General features: G+C 35.9%; 1 protein-coding gene and 1 long non-coding RNA gene across 4 annotated transcripts in view; both read right to left on the bottom strand.

Annotated features, from left to right (window-relative positions):
* Nucleotides 1-23,142, bottom strand: part of CUL3 (cullin 3) — a 93,169-nt gene that overhangs the window by 59,626 nt on the left and 10,401 nt on the right. The window contains exon 2 of one of the 2 annotated variants that reach the window (XM_081813495.1): nt 12,631-12,828. In XM_081813495.1, the coding sequence (XP_081669621.1) occupies nt 12,631-12,828 (198 nt within the window). Of the gene's footprint in view, nt 1-11,276; nt 11,404-12,630; nt 12,829-23,142 lie in introns of those variants that run through there. The other variant, XM_081813496.1, reaches the window with a different exon arrangement.
* LOC145720455 (uncharacterized) lies at nt 1,227-11,269 on the bottom strand. 2 transcript variants are annotated; one of them, XR_014143363.1, is made up of 3 exons: nt 7,461-11,269; nt 3,855-5,090; nt 1,227-3,798 (listed from the first exon to the last, which is right to left on the bottom strand). It is a non-coding gene; the product is annotated as an uncharacterized LOC145720455 (long non-coding RNA). The 2 variants fall into 2 exon arrangements; XR_014143362.1 differs by having other exon boundaries at nt 3,855-11,269.

The raw sequence follows: 23,142 nt of genomic DNA, 5'->3' as shown, positions 1-23,142 counted from the left end.
ATGGAGCACATGCCAATTATACATAAAACATTTACAAAATACCACAGAGAAACTAAAACTTTAAAAGGTGTAATCTCCTAGAAATCTGTAGTATTTTAACAATCACTCAAAATTAAAACAATCAAGTTAGTATTTGAAGACAACTTTCCAGGGCAATTACTAACTAGGACTTTGAATAAGTTAGTTAACCTATCTGGTCTGTAAGCTCCTCTTACCCGTATACATCACTGGGGTTCACTAGAACAATGGCATTCACATCCTGCTCCACTAAGATGTCTTAGTACTACTGCAGGGCAGGCTCCATTTTCCCTGAGTAAATTTGATTTATATTAGTTTTGTGGGATTTAAAAAGTGGCATTTTCCATTGTTTGAAAAAAAAAAAACTAAGAGCCACAGGATGTCTGCTAAGTACCTTTCTGTCTCTAAATTCTGAAACAAATACTACTTATTTCATCTGACTTAACTATTTACATAAATATGCAACATTTACATGATCAAAAATAGCACTTAAGTTCCCACTTACATCTGAATTTTTTCAGGGTCCCAACACATGTGATCTGGGGGGTGTCACTTTACAAATTTTACCAGTTATGTAAACCCTGTTTTTCTAAGGAATGTCATTAAAGAGTTATTATTGAAGAGCTCAAAAAACTTTCATCACATCAGAGTGATGTGACATAAACCTGTCAATAAAAGTGGCTACCTACAGAAGTCAATCTCCATGGAAGCCAAACCATGGAGCATAGAAGACATCTCTCCTAATCTGACACAAATAGTTTTTAAAAAGCTCCACAGCTCTTCCCTTTCTCCTGAGAACTCTTGATTTATTTTTTTTTAATATTTTATTTATTCATTTGAGACAGAGAGATAAGAGAAAGAGAGCATGAGCAGGGGGAGAGGCAGAGGGAGGAAGAAGCACACTCCTCGCTGAGCCAGGAGCCCAATGTGGGGCTCAATCCCAGGACCCTGGGATCATGATCTGAGCCGAAGGCAGACGCTTAACCATCTGAGCCACCCAGGTGCCCCGAGAACTCTTGATTTAAAAGATTAAAAAGAAAGTGTAATATTTTGCTATTTTTAGGTAACAGTCATATATAGTGAATAGTGGCAGCACAGGAGTGCAGATGCTGAAAAGCTTGCCTGCCTGATGCAAACCACAGATCCAACACTTGGTAGATACATAACCACCAGTAACTTCTTTGTGTATTAAGTTTTTACAAAAGAGGAATAATAACAACACCTACTTCTAGGAGCTGTTGTGTGGATAAAATGAGTTAATACACAAATAACGCTTACAACAGGGCCCAGCCCACAGTAAACATAGCAGTTGCTACAACCATAATACTCCTGGTATTACATATTCATATTACTATCACATAAATAGTTGATCTTGCTACTCTGTAAGTGTGGTCCACAGAACAGGATCGTGTTCAAGACTGTCATCATCATCACCACCACCACCTTGCAGCTTGTTAGAAACACACAATCTTGGGTCCTAGGTCAGTCCTACTGAATCAGGATCTGCATTCCCAAGTGCCTTAGATTTTGAGAAACATGTTAACACAAAATATATATACATACATATGCTTACACACTTTATACAGTACTTCCTAAGCTCTCAATTTCCACTTGATTCTTGCTTTCCTTTCTTCTAAAAAACAGAAATTTCTCCATTAACTGGAAGGAATCCTTTTACTCTATAAAGTTGAGTTTGTCAAGCAGCTAACATCCTATTATCTGTATATTCAATATAAATTTGGTGAAGAGATGTTGGTCTCTCTCATAATACATAACAACCTTAAGATTTTTGTATTTCAAAGCAAATTTCTACTAAGCTGAGGAGCATTAATCTTAACTTTTGTAGATATCTTAAACTTTCCAAGAATTCCTAATGACAAGAGATTCCTGAATGATATAAAATTCACTGCCCTCTTGATATTTTCTAGACTGACAGTATTATTTCTCATTATTTTCACTAACTTTTAGAAAAAAAGGTGGCAGTCTCAATCAGAGGAATCATACCAGTATCACTGACAAAAGAGTAAAATAGCTACTACAGGGAAAACTTGCTTCTTGATTGTTGTCAGAAGATTCTTCTGTAAGTAATTTTACTGACATATATATACTCAGTAATGTAAGTTTAAGCATTTTACAAAGAGCACACTACTTGTAATTTCAACATAAAGTTCATTCCTAGTGGCAATATTTCCCCATTCACTCTGTAAGTATCCAAAATGAAGCTCTTAATTTAAAAGAATACACAAAAATCTTTCTTCAAACTGTCAATTCAGATACTTAATGATTACTTCCAACAAGCAAAGCAGGGTGCTAGCCACAATGGAGGATAGAAAATGCATTCAGCCACTTTACAATTTCTATGGGGTAAGGGAGAAAAGAGGAGCCTAATACTAGCATTCATATGACCTTAATACAAAGTAAAATACAATGAATAGCACTAGAGAATCATGAGGCTCAAAGCAGGGGCACACAGTGAGAATTATGACAACGTATTTTTATAATTTCATGCATAAAGAATATCTGCTACATGTTAAAGCAAATAAGAAATCATATAGATTTGGCATCACTTTAAAAAGTTCAAATATTAACTTAAAAAGAAAAGTTAGTAAAATCAGGATTTCTCTATGAGTACAAAGTAGTGCCATGAAAACCAGTAGCTTTTTACCTAATGGTTGGAAAACCAAAACAAAGTAGTATACCATAGAAGGACATGGATTATCTATCACTTGTATTACATTCACAATGGTTAAGATAAAAGATATACATTAAAAACCATTATAGCATTAGTACCATAATTAAACTTTGGACAAGGCCACTGACAGAATACGTAGTAAAACATACACAAAGCATGGCAATATGGCAATTAGTCTTTTTGTTCTCTTGATTAACATGAGGGAAGAAAAACCCCAAAGTTCCACAGGACCACACGATCTGGCTCCCAGCAGACAGACAGACTCATCTCAAAAAATGAGAGATAATGTAGCCCAAAATTTTCACTGTGCTTTTAAATGGTGAAATATACTCAGCTTAAACAGGGTTTGGATTCGGCAATTAACTTGGGTAGGTAGAAGCACATTTGGAAGACAAAACAGAATTTGGCAGCTGGTGAATATAAAGCATGGTTTCCATTTGACTGCTAGTATTCTCTGGGATTCATTTCAATAGACAATTATTGAGTGCCAACTACATGAAGGAGCAGGAGGAAAAAAGATGAGTAAGACAGGTCCTAGGTTGGTCACTTGCTTTTTTGTAAATATTAAGAGAACATTACTAGAAAATACAACAGAAAACAAGATAGAAAGGGGTATCCGCCCTCACAGTGCTTACAGTCTACACAACAATTTAAGTGGGAATAGCTGATATTTACCACATGTGTGAATTTATCAAATAAAGTAACACCTTAAGCTTGGCTCTCCCCAACATCATTTCTCTTCCAGTCCTTTTAAAGTAGAAGCTACTCAATTTCTTATGCCCCTCCTATCCCACGGTTGCCATCTTTCTGACTCTCTAATAATCTCTATTCCCTACATTATCCCCCCCAAATCTCTTCCTCTTTGGGGATTACTCTATTCATATTCAAGTCACTCTTCCAAATCATATTCATTAAGGGTTTGTACCCCTAGCTCAGACAGAGCCTTCCTCCTGTCATCACCCTAAGCAACTCCAATATTCAGTGTAATAGGTTCTGTTTCCTTCAACAACTTAAAGTTAGAAAAAAAGGACAAGATGGCAGGAGAATGAAAGATATGCGACAATGAAGCACTGAAGATGGCATGCCTACTAATCTTCAGTCAGTCTCTTTTGAAGACAAAAAACCAATGGCTCCCACCGCCCACATCTTCTTCAGTCAGTCTCTTTTGAAGACTTAAAAAACCAATGGCTCCCACCACCTACAGGATAAAACCCAAATCCCCTATAATGTTTTTCAAAATCTAGTCCAACCAACTTTACCACTCTCATTCCCAACAAATGTATTTGAAGCCTTTTATATTCCACCTACACTGATCTTACCTGACTGTGCTCATGCCTACCTGCCTTTTTTACTCATGCCATTTTCTTGACTATCTTTTGCCTTTGTTCACATGATGAATCTTTAATAATCCTTTAAGGCTTATCAAAAGTGACCTCCTCTTTCTACTTTGCCCTGAATTCCTCAAGCAAAATAATTCTCCTTCAAATCTGATTACCTCACTAAAATTGGAAGATTCTTGCTGACAGGCATAGTGTCTTATTATTTTTTGGTAGATGAAACACAAGAGATTCAATATCTGTGGGCCTCTGAACTGAATCTGTCTTTGCTAACAAAAATTTTATTCCTGAGTGTTTCTATCAACGTCCTTTTATAATTCACTGCAAACATATTTATATTTTGTACTTAAATGCCATTAAAAAAAAAACAACCCTCTAGAGTCATTCACATTTGCCTAGAAAGGAAAAACACTAAAAAAGCTTTATTATATAAGCTATTAAGTAATTGGCTTACAAAATAGTCCAGAGCTTACCAAGAATACCAACTTTATTTCCACATGCAATCAGTACCCTCACAGAAACACTTTAATTTACTGGTGAATAAACATAATATTTAAAATTCTGGCTCTTCTCTTTCTCACTTCAAAAATGGGAGAAAAATCAATATACTGAAAAAACAGTTTACACAGAGACATCATTTTCAGCAAATGAAACTCTACATACAAAAAATAAACAATAGGGTGTTATTTCACAAAAAGACTTCAGTTTACCACACAAACAAAACAAAAAAACCTCAAACAAGAAAGCCAATTAAAAATTCAACCTATTCCTCAAAGCTTCAGTTTCTCTACCTGTAAAACAAAGTGCTTAGAATTGATCAGATTACTAGGCACAGATTCAAGTGCTTAAGTCTAAAACATAAGTTCCCCAAAGGCAGGGACCTTTGACATAATGCAAATGCTTAATAGACCAGTGCCTGGAACGTAAGAGGTCCTCAACAGGGAGTTTTCTAAATGAATGAAAAGTCAGCAGGACCAAGCTCCCTTATTCTGCCTTCCACCCAAAGTAAGAGATTATCTGAAGTAACAGGATATATGGATAGACTTTTTTTTTTCATTGTGTGGATATAATTCCACTTATTCACAATTAGTGAACATTGTTTTCAGCCTTTTTTAAAGCATTTACGTACAATGCTACAATAAATATTAGTATAAATACTTTTTATATACATATTTAAACATATCTACAGGATGAATTCTTTTTTATTTATCTTTCAGGTTTTTATTTAAATTCCAGTTAATGTATAGTGTAATATTAGTTTCAGGAGAATTTAGTGATTCATCACTTACATGTAACACCCAGTGCTCATAAAAAGACTTTAAAAACCACTTAAATGTTATTTTTAGCAAGAAGCTGTTTCTAAGTAGAGCTAAAAAGTCAACATCTTTTTTATTCAAACTTTCAAAGTACAAGAATTAGCTCATTTATGAGGTTACCATATTAATTATTACAGAGTAATAATTTGAGAGAGAAAATTAAGCGTAAGGCAAATGTAAGAAACCTATTAAGCATCACAAAACTGGAATAAAGTTCTTGCCACATTAAAACCAAAGGAAGTTTCTCCCCTGATTTTAAGAAACAATTAAAAATGGAAGTGTTTTATTCTAAATATGTATTATGGCACAGGAAAGGACAACAGTAAACTTTAAAACTATAATCTTCCTAAGTCTTAAAAAAAACAAAATTATCAAGATACATAACCATTATATAATTTTAAAGCTCATTTAGGTTAATAAAACCAATCCCAATCTCATTTATAAATTAATAATCTGAAGTCCAGAAAAGTCTAGTAATTTGTTCAAGACTGGTAGTAGCAGAATTAGGCCTAAAAAAGTCCAGTTCTCCCCACTTTCTACGCAGTACTTTTTCCACTGCAGCTACTTTTAAATTATTATTAAACATGAAGTGTTCATCAGTGGATAGAAGAGGTAAAAGCAAGTCCTCAGTTACTTTACTATGAGCTTAAAGACTTTCTGTCAAGTTTAAATCCCAAACAGGAATCTTTTAAAAGATGACTCCAAAAAAAAACAAACAGGACCCTTTAAATATCCTACAATTTTGTCAGTTTCACCTCAATAAAGCCAACGGGGGGGGGAGGAGATGGCGGGGGAGATGGCTCCACCCTTACCTGACCCTACTCACAAGTAACAGAACTGAATGGTACTACGTTTAAATTTAAAATGGTCTTTAGCCATTACACACAAACACATAGAGACAAAACGGTTATGAAAACCACAGCTCTGAGGTCAGAGCTGGATCTGGTCATTTTTCAGTTTCCATTGCAATCTTCAAATCTACCTAAAATGTTTTAATTCCTCAGGATTAAATTCCTCATTTCTCTTTTCTGTGTGACTTCATCTATATGCTCACAATTTCCAAACTTACATTTCCTGTCCAAATTTCTCAGACAACTAGATGTGCATATCCAATTTCACTGGCATCTTAAAATTAACCTGTTCAAACAGAGCTCCTTTTTCTACCCCAAACCTGTATTAAAAAAATGGAACACCTTGTTGCCCAAGAACCAAAAACCTAGGAGTCCTCTTGGATTCTTGCTCATTTCCTACAACCAATCTATTCAGAAGTAATCTCTCTACATTCAAAGTATCCTGAATCTGAAATCTTCTATCCCCACTGTCACTACACTGGTATAAATCACCACTACCGCTCACCTGAATTACTGGGTTATTCCTTCCTACTCCCCTCACTTCAACTCTTGGGTCCTCTAAATTTATGCATCACACAGCAACCTGAGTAAGATTTTAAAAATCTACATCAGATCATGTCACTAAGTCTTGTTTAAAATTCTTGAATGGTTTCTTAATGTACATATAATTAAGTAGGAAGCCCTTATACCATGGTTTCAATGACTCTCTCTTCAAACCTCATCTTGGTCCCATTCTTCCCCACTGCCAATACTTAATTCCCCATTCACGACAGGCTTTGTTTTCAATTTCTCTATTCCAGGGACTGGCAAAGCATGGCCTGCTGTCTTTTTACAATAAAGTTGTATTGGAAAACTGCCACATTCATTCATTACACATGGTCTATTGCTCCTGTGGCGCTGCGACAGGAGAGAGTTGAGGAACTGCCGACAGAATGTATGGCTCAGGAAGCTGAAAATATTGACGATCTGGTCCTGTAAAGAAAAAATGTTCTACAGCCATCCCCTTTGCCTGGAATGCTCTTCTCATGAGCACTTTACTCATGAGCACCTTCTCATTCGTCAAGTCCCCTCTTACTCAAAGAGTCCTTTCTTGGCCTATGTAGTTGCCCGCATCGTTTTTCTCTATCACTGTATCCTGTTTTCTTCACCATGTTTCATAACTAAACATTTGTTTACTTGTTTCACTGTTCTATGACTGCAGGGGTCAAATGCATTCCAACATATTTTTTATACCTAAGTCAGAGACTGGCAAATAACATACTTTTGAATGTTGAATTATGTAATAAGAAGTCTTATATGGGTATTTTTGAGGCTTTGACAAAATGATCTATAATTTAAAAACCCTTAAAACTAGAAAGAACTTTTTTTCTCCAGTATAACCACGCTTTTAAGTTATTTATAGAAACAAATGTTAAAGAGAAGATAATCCCTGTAAATTCTGAAATGTTTTCATATTTACCAAAATGAGATTTTTTTATTTTTTTTTCTTATGGAGAGGCACAAGGGCCATATCACACTCTTAAGTTTTGCTTTGTGGTCTAGAGAAATTCACTGAATTCCTTTGGGTCCTTTGTTCCTCAAAGGGAACATTCTTCAAGAGGTAGGAAGAATATACTACCAAGTTAAGAGAAAAGCATTCAGCTTTTTTATACCTGCTTCAATTTTGTGAACTCACTTCTAAAGCCAACAATCAGCTTCCTTCATCTCAGAGAAGTTCCTCCATTCATCTGCCCTGATAGTTTGTGCCATTCTGCTTTACAAAAGATCTTGCTCAGATGTTTACTATTCTCATCTTGCAACCAGGGTACTAGCAACGACTCTGCATAAAAATTGTATTTCATTTGAATCCCTCAACGTGAAAAACTAGGTCCTGGCTGCCTATATACCACAGCACTAAAATGTTCACTTCAGTAGAAAATAACTTTGCTTTGAAAAAAGTATTATTGCTTACGTAGTTCAGGAAAGTGCTAAAAGCACAGTGAAGACAACAACAACAAAAAAACCCTGATGATTAGACCACACAGTAAGGCTTTCCGAACCACAAAAAGGAATACACTGTGAGACTGAAGACGTGTTACTTTCATACCACAGAACCCTGAACCTGAACCATTCTCTCACCTAGTCAGAAAGTGCAATGTACAAACTGGCAATAATTATGCAAACTACACTTCTGCACATTTGGTAGAAAAAACTGAGACTTCCTACATCAGAGCACATTTAGGCCACTGTATAATGGCTCTGCCTGTCAGTTAACAAATTTCTTTGGGCTGTGTCCCCTTCATACAGTAGTACTCTATTTGTATGGTTATTAAAAGTTTTCATAAGAGTAAGAATGAAGTAAGATAAATGGAAAACACAAAAATGAAAGCATAGATACTAGCAGAGCTTAAAAAACTTAATCCAACTGAAATAAGGAAATCAATCATTAGATATACTGGTATTGGTACATTTCCTAGCCAGAAATTGACTAGTTTAAACTGGTCAAATGAGCATTTGTGAAAGAAAAAATTAAAGAACATTTTCCGATGCTGGTGATGAGTGACTAATGCCTACGTAACAGAAATAAAAAGAATTTAGTGTATATAATTTCTTTAGCACAATTAACTTGAATACATGTTCTCTGCAACATATTATAGGGAACTGCCTATATTTTGAAATAAGAGTTAACCTGAGATATGGGACCACTTTAAGCAACTCACAAATATGCTGAAGCTCTTATAGTTACCATAGAATTATTGTTCACATGACTTCAATTTCTACCTAACCATGTTTCAGAGTCCAAAAATCACTTAAACACTGACTTCCCAATCTGGTCTCCCCTCCTTTCCTCACTTTTTGGATGAGCCAATTCTCAACACAGCACATAACTACAGATGTTTTTTCTGCATCTGTGCCCAAGCTGCAAAGCAAAGCTTCTAAAAACAAACAAAAAAGGCAAATCACACATTCAGGCCAACTCCTACTGAGCTATCTTTTTCCTCACTTGCCAATTCCTATTCCCAAGAAGGGCTACTCCAAGTCTCTTCATCTCATTTTCAGAAGATGCTTGGCTTAATTATTAGATTTGTAATAGTTTTAGAACTAAAGAATCTCAGGAGATATTACTGCTAGCTCCTTCATTTTAATTATAAATAAACCAAGAACTAGAATTTAAAGGACTACAGCTTTAAAAACACTGAGCCAATTTGCTCGAAGCCTCTCCTGCACCCTCAATTTCATCGTGTTTATTGCATCTTGATCCATTCCTTATGCCTCAGGAGCAGATCTACAGAGGAGTCAAGGACTCAGACTGAAACCACACTGCCCGAATACTGTTCCAGCTAGGCCACTTACTACCTATGTGCATCTAAACAAATCACTAATTCTCTGTGCCTTGGTTTCTCCACTTGTAAAAGAGAATAGTCATATCCGGCTCATTAGGTTGTGACCACTAACACAGGTAAAAGCACTGGAACCAAACCTAGCACACAGAAATGCTAAATAATAGTTGTGGGTGGCGCCTGGGTGGCTCAGTTGATTAAGCGACTGCCTTCGGCTCAGGTCATGAGCCCAGGGTCCTGGGATGGAGTCCCGCATCTGGCTCCCTGCTCCTCGGAGAGCCTGCTTCTCTCTCCCTCTCCCCCTGCTTGCACGCTCTGTCAAATAAGTAAATAAAATCTTAAAAAAAAAAAAGGTTAGTTGTGACCACTACCATCATTCATTACAGAATCTCTGGCATATGAGAGCATGCCTTTATTCTACCTTTACTTCTCTGTTCTCAATTCCGTACTCTCTCCATATCCAAGAACTCAGTTGCTCCAATCATCTCTCCTTCAATAGTTTTAAGCAAAACTCTTACACTCGCATTTCTTCCTTCTTTTGATGCCAAGTTTCTTAAATTAGTATTCTTCATTTCCCACACTTACATACCATAGTTTGCTTTTGAAGATTCATCCTTTGGCTCTAGGATTTTTGTTCTCTGAACTCCAATACTTCTTCCTCAGTATACATGCTACCAAACATCCAGTCTTGATATTCAGTTTGAGTTCCTGCTCAAGCCCTAAACCTGTGTATCTCTATACACAGGGTATTTCTAGGTGAGCATTTTATGATGATCTCACACTCAATTTCCCTCACATATAAAATGATTTTGAAGGTACCTTCCAACTGTAAAAATCTCCAATATTATCTAAAACAGTATCTGTCATCTCCTCTATCCATTCATGTCTAGCCTATCACTTTACTCAAAATTTTCCAGGTCCTCCCCAGCTCCTAGCAAACACCCTCCCAATTCTACATTTATATCATTTTTATCCTAATCTTCTTAAAATATTCTGTCACATTATCATCCACTTAAAAACCTCCAATAAACTTCTACTGTTAATTAAGCCCAAATTCCTTAGCTTGGCATTCAAGTTTTTCTCCCGTCTGTTCCCAAACCACCTTTATATTAGAATCCACTAATCCCCATAAATTATTATATACCTCAATCAAACTCTATTTACCACCTAAGTGATCTGCCATCTTGGAATGCCTTCCACATTGTTCCCTTATATCCCAAATGTCTCATGGCTCAGTTCAATCTGATACTTTCCCATTTAATCTTACAGCCCAGGATAATCTCTCCCTCATTGGAATTCCTAAGCCTTTTATTGCCTATTCAATTCATTTGCCACTTAATTATATAATGCCTTACACTATGAGCTAAATGTCTGCATCACCTCTCACATCACAGTACAAACAAGGGATATCATATCTCTGTATACCCACTGTATTTTCCTAGAAAGCTGTGCAGAGTAGGCACTAAAGAAACTGTTGGTTGCATGAAGAACACAATCACCTTGCTTCATGAGATACTAGCTACCTGCTCCTGTAATCCCATGTAAGAGAAAGAAATTATGGAAGGAATAGTAGAAATAGAAAGTAACTATTTTGTAACCACCACAGTAATAATGATTCATGCAAGAATCATCAATGGATGCTAGAACCATCACATGAAAGTTTCTTGGGGAACAGGATATTTATACAGTCTCAAAATATATCTGAACAAATTACTTATGAATTACAAAGGGAAAAAAGGTACCTTCACAGTGGAGAAATCTGGCGGACACCAAGTGATCAAAGTTAACATCACCAATAATGGGATAAACTGACATCATGTGCCTCCTGATGTGATGCACTGAGGACACAACATCACTTATGTATTATTCCTGCCAAAAATGCATAACCTGAAACTAGTCATGAGGAAACAATCAGACAAACCAAAAACCGAGGGACAATCTACAAAACAACTGACCTATACTCTTCAAAAATGTCAATGTGCTGAAAGACAAGAAGCTGAGGAACTGAGTGTGTGATCCTGGATTGGATCCTGGATCAGAAAACAAACTGCTATAAAGGACATCACTGCTACACAGGACAACTGATGAATTTGAATGTGGATTATATTAGGTAACAGTATTATATTAATGTTAAACTGCCTGATTTTGAACATCAGTCTTTGGTTAAGTGAGACAATTTCCTTGTTCTTAGGAGAAACATCCCAAAGTATTTGAGGGTAAATGAATTTAAAACTTGTTCTCTAATTCTTCAGCAGTAATAGTAATATCAGTAATAGTAATAGTAACAAGGATCAATAGAAAGATTAGCAAAAATGTGGCAAAATGTTAACAACTGGTGAATCTACAATACAAGAGATCATTGTACTATTTGGTATAACTTTTCCATTTTTTCAAAATAAAATTTAAAAAAAATGAACACCCTAATACCACACAAAAACTTTGAGAAGTTTTTATTTATCTGTGGTATTTTACATTTTATCTGACAATCTTAAAGCAAGAAATACTTGCAATAGAAGAATTTGCTCTATATAAACATTTATTTTAAAAAAGCAAAAACATATTTTTAGAACCAAAGAAATATTTTATAATTTTAATAGCCCAACACTAATTTATCTTTTTTTAAAAAAAATTCACATACTATAAAACTCAGTTAAAATAATGTCAATTTCAACTGGTGTAAATTCCTAGACAGTATTTTTTAAACAATGTAGTTTTATTATTTTCAAATATACAGAGAAAGTAGAGAAAGATAAAATGGACTGACTGGTTAAGCATTTTAAGGAAAAAATAATCATCTGTAATTCATACATTAATAAACAAGCATTTGTAAACTACTGAAAGTTTGTTTACTTAATTATGATTACAGAGAATGTATTTATATTATAAATCACAAACTTCATCTTCCCTCAATTATCAAAAATTGTTACTTAGCTGACTGTAAGTTTTGAGTGAGATTTTATAATATAGCCATTAATTACTATTTCTATAGGCTTCCTGGAGCCTTTAAAACTAATATTTCTAGTCAAAGTACAAGATAGTATATAAAGGATTTTCTAGATTCCATATAATTAGCAATAGTCCTTTAAAGTTGGATACCTTATTTATGAGATGTTCGGTAACAACTTCTCTTAGTCCAGTGTAGAGCTTTTCTCCATGTTTATGCAAAACCATTGTATAAGCATTTCTATAGAGCTCCTCAAAACTAAGACCACTGTTATTCTTACGCTGGATTTCTTGAATTGCATTTTTCAGAAGGTCCCAAATGCTGTTTACATATTTTTCATCCATGGTCATCTGTAATATCCAAGAGAGAAAAAGAGACAAAAAAAAAACACCAATGGTTGAAAATCTTTCTGTATTTGTCCATATAGTAATTATCTTATTATATGGCTATGATTATAAATCTGCATGACTTATAAGGATGTTAACAGTCTGTTTTAACAAAAATAAAGGGATACATCTAAGAATCGTTTTTAGAGCTTACAGAGCAATTTTTTAAAAATCCCTTAAGACCTCCCTCCTTTCTTATATGCATTAAAACCCTCCAATTTAAATGAAATCATAATCCCCGATGTTAATACTTGCTTTAGCCAAAAGTGTAAGGCACCCTTTTCCTTAATTTATTTAGAAGAATACAAGCTCAGAGAGAAACCCTAAAGAAAAACTTCCATGATTTAAAAAATAATTTAGGGGGTGCCTGGGTGTCACAGTCAGTTAAGCCTCTGACTCTTGGTTTCAACTCAGGTCGTGATCTCAGGGTAGTGATATCGAGCCCCACGTCAGGCTCCACAGTCAGCACGGAGTCTGCTTAGGTTTCTCTCTCACTCTCCCTCTGTCCCTCTCCCCGTCCTACCCATGCTCTTTCTTTAAAAAAAAAAAAAAAAGAAAAGAAAAGAAAAAATGAGGACATGAACACTATTTTCCTCTCCTGAAGATTTACAGAGCTCCTTAGCAAATTAAAGATTGGAAGAAGACCTGCAATTAAAAACAAAACAAACCAAAAAACCTCACATTTTCTGTTTAACCCATTCTTATTTTCTTCCTTTCCCAGTTTAGATTCCACAGTCCATCATTTGTAGCTACCTTGTATACACCCATGAATCACCTGCCCCTCTCCCCACCAAAATACTTGCCATTCTAAACCCCATCTACCCACCTACACTTCACATGCACCCACGTGTGTAGCTCAAAGTAAATGAATCACACACATACACCCATATTCAATACGTCTCAGTTTAAATTCATAACCACTAACCACAGTGGGCCCTGGGTACAACCCCATAATCCTACATTCTAGACTACGGACTCTACATTCCTAGGTGATTTTACACCATCTCCTCCTTCCTCACTCTAGGATAATGACTTTTTTCCTGTTGCACTGAGAAAACAGAAACAACCTGAAGACACACTGTACAAACTCCAAGCATATCCACCAATCTATATGATTATGTATCAATATATTATTCTAACGTTCTTGTGCTCAAAGTACCAAGTTCTTATACTCAAATTACAGACCGGGACCAGAAACATAGGCATCATCAAGGACTTACTAGAAATGCAGAATTTCAGGCTCCACCTGTACCTATAGAACTATGATCTGCATTGTGACCCCAGGTGATACCTATACAGAATGAAGTTTAGTTCCATCCCAACTCACCTTTTCAAGGACCTCCCTTTATCAATCTCCCTTCTCAGCATCATCACATTCTTTTCTCTCTGCTAGACAATTTCCAACCGCATTCAAAATCATCAGTTTCCCATCCTAAAAACAAATCCTCACAAACCCACCATTTCTCCAGTACCATCCAATCTCTGTCTTTTCCACTTACAGTAAAATCACAGGACTTGAGACAGTAAGGCTTTCATCTCTACTGTTTCACTGAAACTATTCAGGTCACCGGTGACTTCCATCTTGCTAAATCTAAATGGTCAGTCTTAGTTCTCATCATTCTTGACCTATCTGGCAGCAACTGAAAGAGCTTATCACCCCTACTCCTTGAAACAGATTCCACAGTTGCCTTCCAAGCACTACAATCTCTTGTTTTTCTTCCCATTCCTCTAGTTCCTATTTGTCAGTCTGCTTACAAGTTCTTTCTCCTCACAGCAACCTCCAAACCTGAACTTCTTTGTCTAGCCACAACCCAGTTTTCAGGTGAAGCTGATTTCATCTATGCTCATGGCTTAAGTTAACCTCAGTATTTATTTACTCTGGCCCTCTCCCCTTGATACCAGAGTCCTATACTCAGCCATATTTTCACTTGAATACCTACTAGGCATCTCAAACTTACCAAGACCGAAACAGAAATCCTAATCTTTGCCCTTAAGTCTGCCCAGCAGTCTTCTCCAAATGAGCAAACATCCACTCCATCCTTCCAGTTGCTAAGGCCAAAAAAGCTTGTAATCCCCTTTATTCCCTCACCTTGATTCTAATCCAACAGGAAATTCTGTTGTCTCTACCTCCAAAATGTACCCAGAATCTAACTCCTACTCACCTCTTCCACTACTACTAGCCTTGTCCAAACCACCATCATCAATCAGAGTATTCCAACAGCCCCCTAACTGGTCTGTTTCTGCTCCTGGCCCACTATCGTAGAACAACCAGTGACCTTCTAAAAACATAAATCATGTTATTCTTCTGCTTACAACCCTCATGTGACTTTTAATTTCTCTTGGAGTTAAAGTCAAAGTCCTTATACAAACTACAAAATGTTATTCGATCTGATAATCTGACTTCATCTATTCTTCCTCCTTGCTCACTGCTCTAGCCACACCAGACTCTCTTTGCTATTCTTTGGAATATGTCAAACAGGTTTGTTTCAAGGTGTTTGTATTTGCTACTCTCTGTGCCACTCAAATATTCTTCCCTCAGGTATCTGCATGGCTCCTTCACTTTATCAACCTCAGCTTTAACTTCACACTCCATTTAAAATAGCAGTCTCCTACTAGTCACCCCCAAATTCCAACCCCACAGTCCTTATTTTTTTTCCCTTATTTCATTTCTTGGCCTCCCTCCTCCCATCCAAATGTCAGCTCCATGAAGGCAGGAATTTCTTTCACTGAGGAATCCCTCAGCACTGAAGTAATACATGGCATATAACAGACATTCATACTTGCTGATGGAATGATTTCCTGCTAATCTATAACTAGGAAGCTGTTATTACGCCACATAAAACCCACATGTTCTGCACTCACAACCTGGGAAACATGGCAACAATTATTCATCAGCTTCACACCTACTTGTGACCTGGAATGGACAGAAATTACTGAGTGGAATCCTCTCCAAAGAGAGTAGGAAGAAACTTTTGAAGGTGATGAATATGTTTACTGCATAGATTATGGTGATGGCTTCACAAGTGAATACTTACCTCCAAACTCATCAAGTTGCATATGTTAAATATGTACAGCTTTTTGCATGTCAATCAAACCTCAATAAAGTGGTTAACGAAAAAAAACCACACTCCTTCCAAGCTATGAATGTGAAAGAGTAAGGAATATAGATAGGCAAAATAGTTCTTTCAGTTACCCTAGCAGTAAAATATCAGTTCAACCCTCATAGAGGATTCTTAAGCAGATGACTCAAACAGAGCCTTATTTTCTCATCTCTTCTGGAGTGCTTAAAAGGAATTCTGTAAAAGAACTTCTTTTTTATTACTTAAATCTTATTCAAATCCCAGGTCTAGTAGAGACTTCTCTGAAACGGCCTTAAGAGAATTTATCCCTAGGTCGAAACTGCGATTTTTATTAGATATCCTGATACACAGGATACCATCCATATAAAATATTTTAAATAAGATGTAGCTGTTCATAAGTTTTCACAAATAAAAGATACAAGTCCACATGACAATGATGGCCTCAAGTATTCCATATACAGAGGTTATAAAAAAGCAGACTAAGACACCATCTCTCAACATTAAATACTGAACATATAAAGCAGAACATTCAGAACAATTCCAGAGAAAGACCAAAGTTAATGTGGACTATAAACTCCAGGGGTAACTATACTGTGAATAGCTGAGCAAAACTTCAAATGATCTTTTCAGGCTCTATAAAATAAGATCCCATGAAAGCTAGAAAATGTACAAAAAGGTCCCTAACCCGTCATGAATTACTAAATTTTCTATTAGAAACTGAAGAATTTAAAAAACATAAACCAAGAGACTTCAAATATTGTAGAAATACCCTTACATTATAATAAATCATTTCTCACATATATAAATCAAGAGTTGTCTTATAATCCAAGATTCTACGTACTACTCTTCTCGGTATTCATGCTTTACAGAGTAGAGATGGAGCCACAGTACAACAATGTTTAAGTATAAAAATTTTCAAGTAAATGAAAAAATAGACCCAGAGACATTACATGATTTACCCCAAATCTAAGAGCAGAGATTAGAATTTATATATCTCCAAATCTAGTCCAAACCGCTGGACTCACATTCCATTCCATTGTGCTAATATGGTATAGTAATATCACAGTGTGAGTCACTGATTATCTTGGTAAACATAGTGTGGTATATTAGTAGAGAACAAAAGCCCTTGGTTGGTGTCATGGCTTTGCTAAATTAACAGGCCATGTGACCTTGGGCAAATTACTCGACCCTTCAAAATCTTTATTTCCTCACTTGTAAAGTAGATTTAACAACAGTTATCTATCTCAGTGCACTATCCTGAAGATTAAATAAGAATGTCAGTAGAATTTAACCCAGCCCAGGGCACAGCACAATCCCTCACACGTCGACTAAAGAAAGTGTCCAATGATAGAATATCTGAACTGTCATCTATGGGCATCAACCATCAGAAAGAAAAAAATAACTTTTCAAGCTTAATAAACAGATATGAGCTAAAACAAAAGTACAAGTACAAGTCTGCTAAATACAAGTCAGTATAATGTAGCCTTCTTTTGGAAACACTATTCCCTACAATTCCTAACTCCTATTCTTCCAGTGCCATTTAAAACATTTTAATCCCCAGAGCTGTCCTTGGCTCTTTTCACCCTACACTGGGTCACTATGTATTTTCATCCATTATCATGGTTACAATTACTACCCATACATCTTAAGTTCTAAAATTTACAAGACACCAGATTAGCAAGGCATTCCGGAGCCTCCTAAAACTGTACACAAAATTTTGCAAATATAACGTGTGCATTTCTTCTTCCTGGATGAGGAGTCCTAAACTCTTATCAGATCTGGTTCACATCTCAAAGAATAAATTACTGGCTTATATGTTAATTGCTCCCAAATCTGTACTGCCAGCCCAGATGTTCCCCTTAAGTCTAAAACTACCATATTCAACTGCCTGCTGGACATCTCAAACCAAATGTTCTAGGATCAAACTTATCAGGTCCAAAATCCCTGTTAAACTGATCCTCCAAACACACACACATATCTTCCTTCTGTATTCTCTAATTCACAAGCCACCTAGTTATACATGCTAGAAGCCTATGCTTTAACTTTTCTTCTTTCGTCTCTCATCCCCTTTTCATTCAATCAAGTGCTGCCAACAGTAGGCCTAAGATACTTCTCAAATATGTTCCCATTCTTTCATCCTGCATACTATTGTCCTAAAACCTGCATCTAGATCACCATGACAGCCTTCCAACTATCATGAACTCCAATGACCTCTTAAAATCTATCTTCCTCAGAATCACCATTTAAAAAATAAACATGAGCATTGTAAGCCCTGTTCAAAACCTAACTCTCATTACCAGGGGTGGAAGGATGTACTTCAAAACTATTCAAAATGTAGTCTATGCCTACTTCTCTAATTTCACTTACTACTACCTTACATTTATTCCCTGACAACATTCAATCAGTGGTTATTCCCATCCAATGACACACCTCCCCCTCATTCACCACCCTCCCTCATCTTCTTAAAGCCCCTTCCTCGGCCTCTTCTTCATCCAATTCTTTACATAGCCTCTGAACACAGCTCATATGTCGTATCTTCCAGAAATCCTTCCCTGACCTCCTCAAGCAAAGTGGACTCCTTCTCAGCGTTTTTTTTTTTTTTTTTTAAAGATTTTATTTATTTATTTGACAGAGAGAGACACAGCGAGAGAGGGAACACAAGCAGGGGGAGTGGGAGAGGGAGAAGCAGGCTTCCCGCTGAGCAGGGAGCCCAATGCAGGGCTCGATCCCCGAACACTGGGATCGTGACCTGAGCCGAAGGCAGACACTTAACGACTGAGCCACCCAGGCGCCCACTTCTCAGCGCTTTCATAACTCTCAGGTCGTATCTATCACTTCGTACTGATTCATAATTATCCGTGCATCTTTTTCCTCCACTAGACTAAGAGATACTAAAGGGGTTATGCATTTTTCTTTAATGTAATTAGATGGCCATACACAAATGGCTAGTGAATGAATATTGCTTTACCTATATTATACTAATGCAATTTTGAACCTTTGAATTAGTAAGCACAAAGATATGGAAAATATTTTAATGTGCTTATCTACAGCATTTAGTATTACAGGAAGTATTTAATTATTTTAAAATTACTTTAATCAAATGTCCTTTTCAAATAGAACACAATAACATGCAAGCAACAGACTCTTAAATTTCATTTTTCTTTTTTAAAGATTTTTTTATTTTTTATTTGACATAGCAAGAGAGAGCACAAGCAGGAAGAGCAGCAGAGGGAGAAGCAGGCTCCCTGCTGAGCAAGGAGCCCAATGTGGGACTGGATCCCAGGACCCTGGGTTCATGACCTGAGCAGAAGGCAGACGCTTAACCGACTGAGCCACCCAGGCATCCCTTAAATTTAATTTTTCAAGTAGTATTTTCAGATTTTCCTATTCACTTAACTGCTTAGTCATTAATTTTATTAATAAATGTTAACTAGGAGGAAAATCATAGGCAGAAAAGGCCCTTCAGGAAAGGATCCGTAAGCTACAATCTTTCCCTAAATCAAGCAAGTCCAAAAACAATATACCAAAGGAAATGGGCTTCAAGTGCAGATTCTTACATATGCATGCTTTGGTCTTGGCATCAAGCAAACATGTCAGTAACAGTGGCAAAATAATTATGTTACTGATGAACTTTAATTTCTCATTCATCCTTGGTACAGAATACATTAACTATCAACGAAAGTTAAAAAGACTAAATGTTAAACTCTAATATCATCAATATGTTAACCATAAAAACATCAACCTATACTTTACTTAAAGGCCTTAAGACTGTACTTTTTTAAAAAAGTAGTAATGTACTTTTAAAGTAATATTCTAAGTTATTCAAGCAGGATTTTAAACTCATTGATGAAACTGATTTCTTTAGGTTCCATTAATTGCAAATACACTCAGGAAGGAATTTTGTTAATAATGCTGCAGCAAAGCAATAACACAATAAAATGCGCACGCGCACACACACAAACACACACACACACATTTAATGTTTGCTAATTATTAGGCATATATGGTATTCTGCTCCAACAAGTTCAAGTATAAAATGATCACAGCAGGGAAGGTAAACTCATTTAGCAAGAAAAGAAACAAAAGCTCTTTTTAAAAGAAAGATATAATTAAGCATTCTTAAATGCTTATGGTTTAATGAGACTTTTAAAAACCAAATCAAGACTTTAATTTTTAAAAATGACCTCCAACCCCTTGCCTCTTCCTAATCCAGGATTATAATTTCCTCATTAGTAAGTATCAATAACAAAAATAATCCTAAGTCTTTATTTTCTTTCAAAACATTTTTGATTATTCATCTACATTATTTCAAATGATATAAAAACAACCTTTAAAATGCCTGAATTGGGGGATGCCTGGGTGGCTCAATTGGTTAAGCAACTGCCTTCGGCTCAGGTCATGATCCCAGGGTCCTGGGATAGAGTCCCACATCCAGCTCCTTGCTCAGCAGGGAGCCTGCTTCTCCCTCTGCCTGCAGCTCCCCCTGCTTGTGTTCTCTCTCTCTCTGACAAATAAATAAAATCTTTAAAAAAAAAAAAAAAGCATGAATTTGAAAGGGTATCAGTTTATTATATACTTACACATCTTGAAGGTTCTGTAATAATCAACAGTTGGAGAGAACTACAGCATGAGCCAATTAAAACTAAAACGAAGAGAAGTGTATTCTTCACATCCACTATATACAAAGCACAAGAAGTCTTTAGTCCCCTGTGAATATTTTCGACAAGAAATTTAGAACAGGGTGGGTGGGGGAAAAGGGTGAGAATTTGAAATTCCAAGCGATTCAGAATGACATAGCTAGAAAAAAATAAACAAGGAAAAATGCTTGATCTCAATTTTGAGCTTCAGCCTCAAAAAAAAGTTGCTCTGGTACAAATATTTGAGGAATGGCAGTATTCTAGTCAGACACAACTAAGCCATAAATTATGTAAGGAAGCTCCCTCCCAGATTAGAAGTGCCTCAGAGTAATATAAAGTCTCTCTTCCTTTATTTTATTGTACCCTTTATAATACATGGCACAATGCCTAGGTGACTTCCAAAAAATATGATTTGAATGTGGTCCAGTTACAGTTAATGATGATGAATCTTATTTGATGACCAACTATACAATGACTTGTAACATCTGTAAGCATTCCATTTATCCATCAGTTGATCTTTAAGCAACCTCAACCATCAAAAATATAACCAAAGACCCAAGTGTTAAGGAAAACAGTACAATGGATACATTCAGACTTGCACAAGTTATTTAACTTTCCAGAATTTACTTTCCTCACATGCTTGTGGCAGAGTAGGAGATGATGATGTACTGTGTGGCAATTAACAGAATCTGTGAAAGCATCTGGCACACAGCACTTGTTCAATACATTCGTTTCTTTACTACACAAAACTGACATACAGCCTTACTTAATGACTTAACCCGAATGTAAAGTTGAGACTGATATTTGTTTAAATGGTTTTTCTGTGGTTACAGTGGACATCAGATGGGAGCAGAACTGTGTTGCCAAAAGTAATAAAACTGATGTCAAGGGAGCAGAGAGAAAGATTATCAATTAGAAAAGCACAGGAGCCTGGGATAATTCTGGGAAATCACAAACTAAGTCTGATCTACATTCATCTGGACTCTAATATCATTATGCAACAGTAACATTTATAATAAGAAAGCGAAATCATCAATAGAAAGTTCAATTATAATCTGCATTTCAGTCCTCAGCATGAGCAGGCTGTTCAAAAATCAATTTGAAAATTTGGAACAAATTTTTTTTTCAAATACCAAGGATCAAACTTCCAGATTAGCCTATTAAAGTCCTTGTTAAGTCACAACTGACTTGAGCAGACAATGTATTTCAAATATATCTCTCGATGAATGACTTTTGCTTATATGAAAAAAGGTATGTGTAACAACCATGTGTAACATGGTCTGATGATAATCACAGTAAGATGCAATTTTAAGTATTCTCACTGAAGCAAGAAGTTTGTCACTGTCCTACTGTTGGTGCTGTTTCTGCTAATGAAAGAAGAGAGGCCACCTACTGGGCACCCTGAAACACATTTTATCCAGAGAAGACAATATTCATCTTGACTGGAAATCTTCAAACATTATAACTAGAGACCTTCCCTATCAAGAAAATTACTTATACTTTATATCTAAGTGCACGTTTGAATTCCATGTTTTCATCCTATAATCTAAAATTATTAATTTTAATAAAAAGTGACTATTTTCTTCTCTTCAGCTTAGATAACTTTTTTTTTAAATGGGTAAACCCTGTTTTTCTAAAACTATGATAATGTGTAAAAAGCTCTACAAATTATAGTTTACACTGGAATCAGCTACACACAATCCAAAGGAAGAGAAAAAAAAATGTGAAAAAGTATAAATTACCAGTCAGCTTTGTCTTTGAATGAATCTAACTGTAACCAAATGTGATGATAGCAAACGGCCAAACTATGAAATTATTACAAAAATCTGGTATCAAATCTGCTCAAAATTTCTCTAAAACTACCATTCACACAAAAAAAGAGTATGCAAAAACAAAATTTCCCACTGCTTCATACTACTGTTTAGCCATCATCACTGAAATAAACTATTTTAAAGAAAATTCTAAATCCAAAAGATAGGTAGGTGACTTTTACAACACCACACAAAATGTTTTATGCCACAGGAGAATACATCAGCACTCCATTCCTAGACTTATGTATAAATTTAAATGAAATTTTTAAGAGTTGGAATGAGCCTAAGATAACCACAAATTAAAGCTCATTTTACAAATGAGGAAACTGAGGCTAAGTGGCTTAGCCAGGATCACACAGCTAATTAGAGAAATGAAGAAATCCAAACATCCTAAACTAAGTGTCCTTCCGCTAACCCCAGGTCAACTCAAGTCACCTGGGTGCTTAATATTAAGATGTCTTTTTATAATTGAATGGGCTAATGTTAACAACACTGAATTATTATGGCTATATTCATGTTTCAGTTCAGTCTAGAGAAAAGAGCCTTTAACTTAAATCAGGCTTCTAGTCATGGTTCTTCTGTAAATTCAAGTCCTGAAATTTTCCCTTGGGTAAATCATCTTCTCTAGTCCTCCCTTTCCTCATCTATTAAGTAAGATTGGAACAGTATCTCTCAAAATCCCTCTTAGCGTTTAAAAATTAAAATATGAATACAAACAGGAGCAGATAGATTACTTGTTTATTTGGCTAG

The sequence above is a fragment of the Leptonychotes weddellii genome, chromosome 3 (assembly GCF_054177405.1).
Source record: "Leptonychotes weddellii isolate Sample4059 chromosome 3, ASM5417740v2, whole genome shotgun sequence".
Taxonomy (NCBI): Eukaryota; Metazoa; Chordata; class Mammalia; order Carnivora; family Phocidae; genus Leptonychotes; species Leptonychotes weddellii.
The sequence above is the reverse complement of the archived record's forward strand: the minus strand, read 5'-3'. Positions and strand labels throughout refer to the sequence as shown.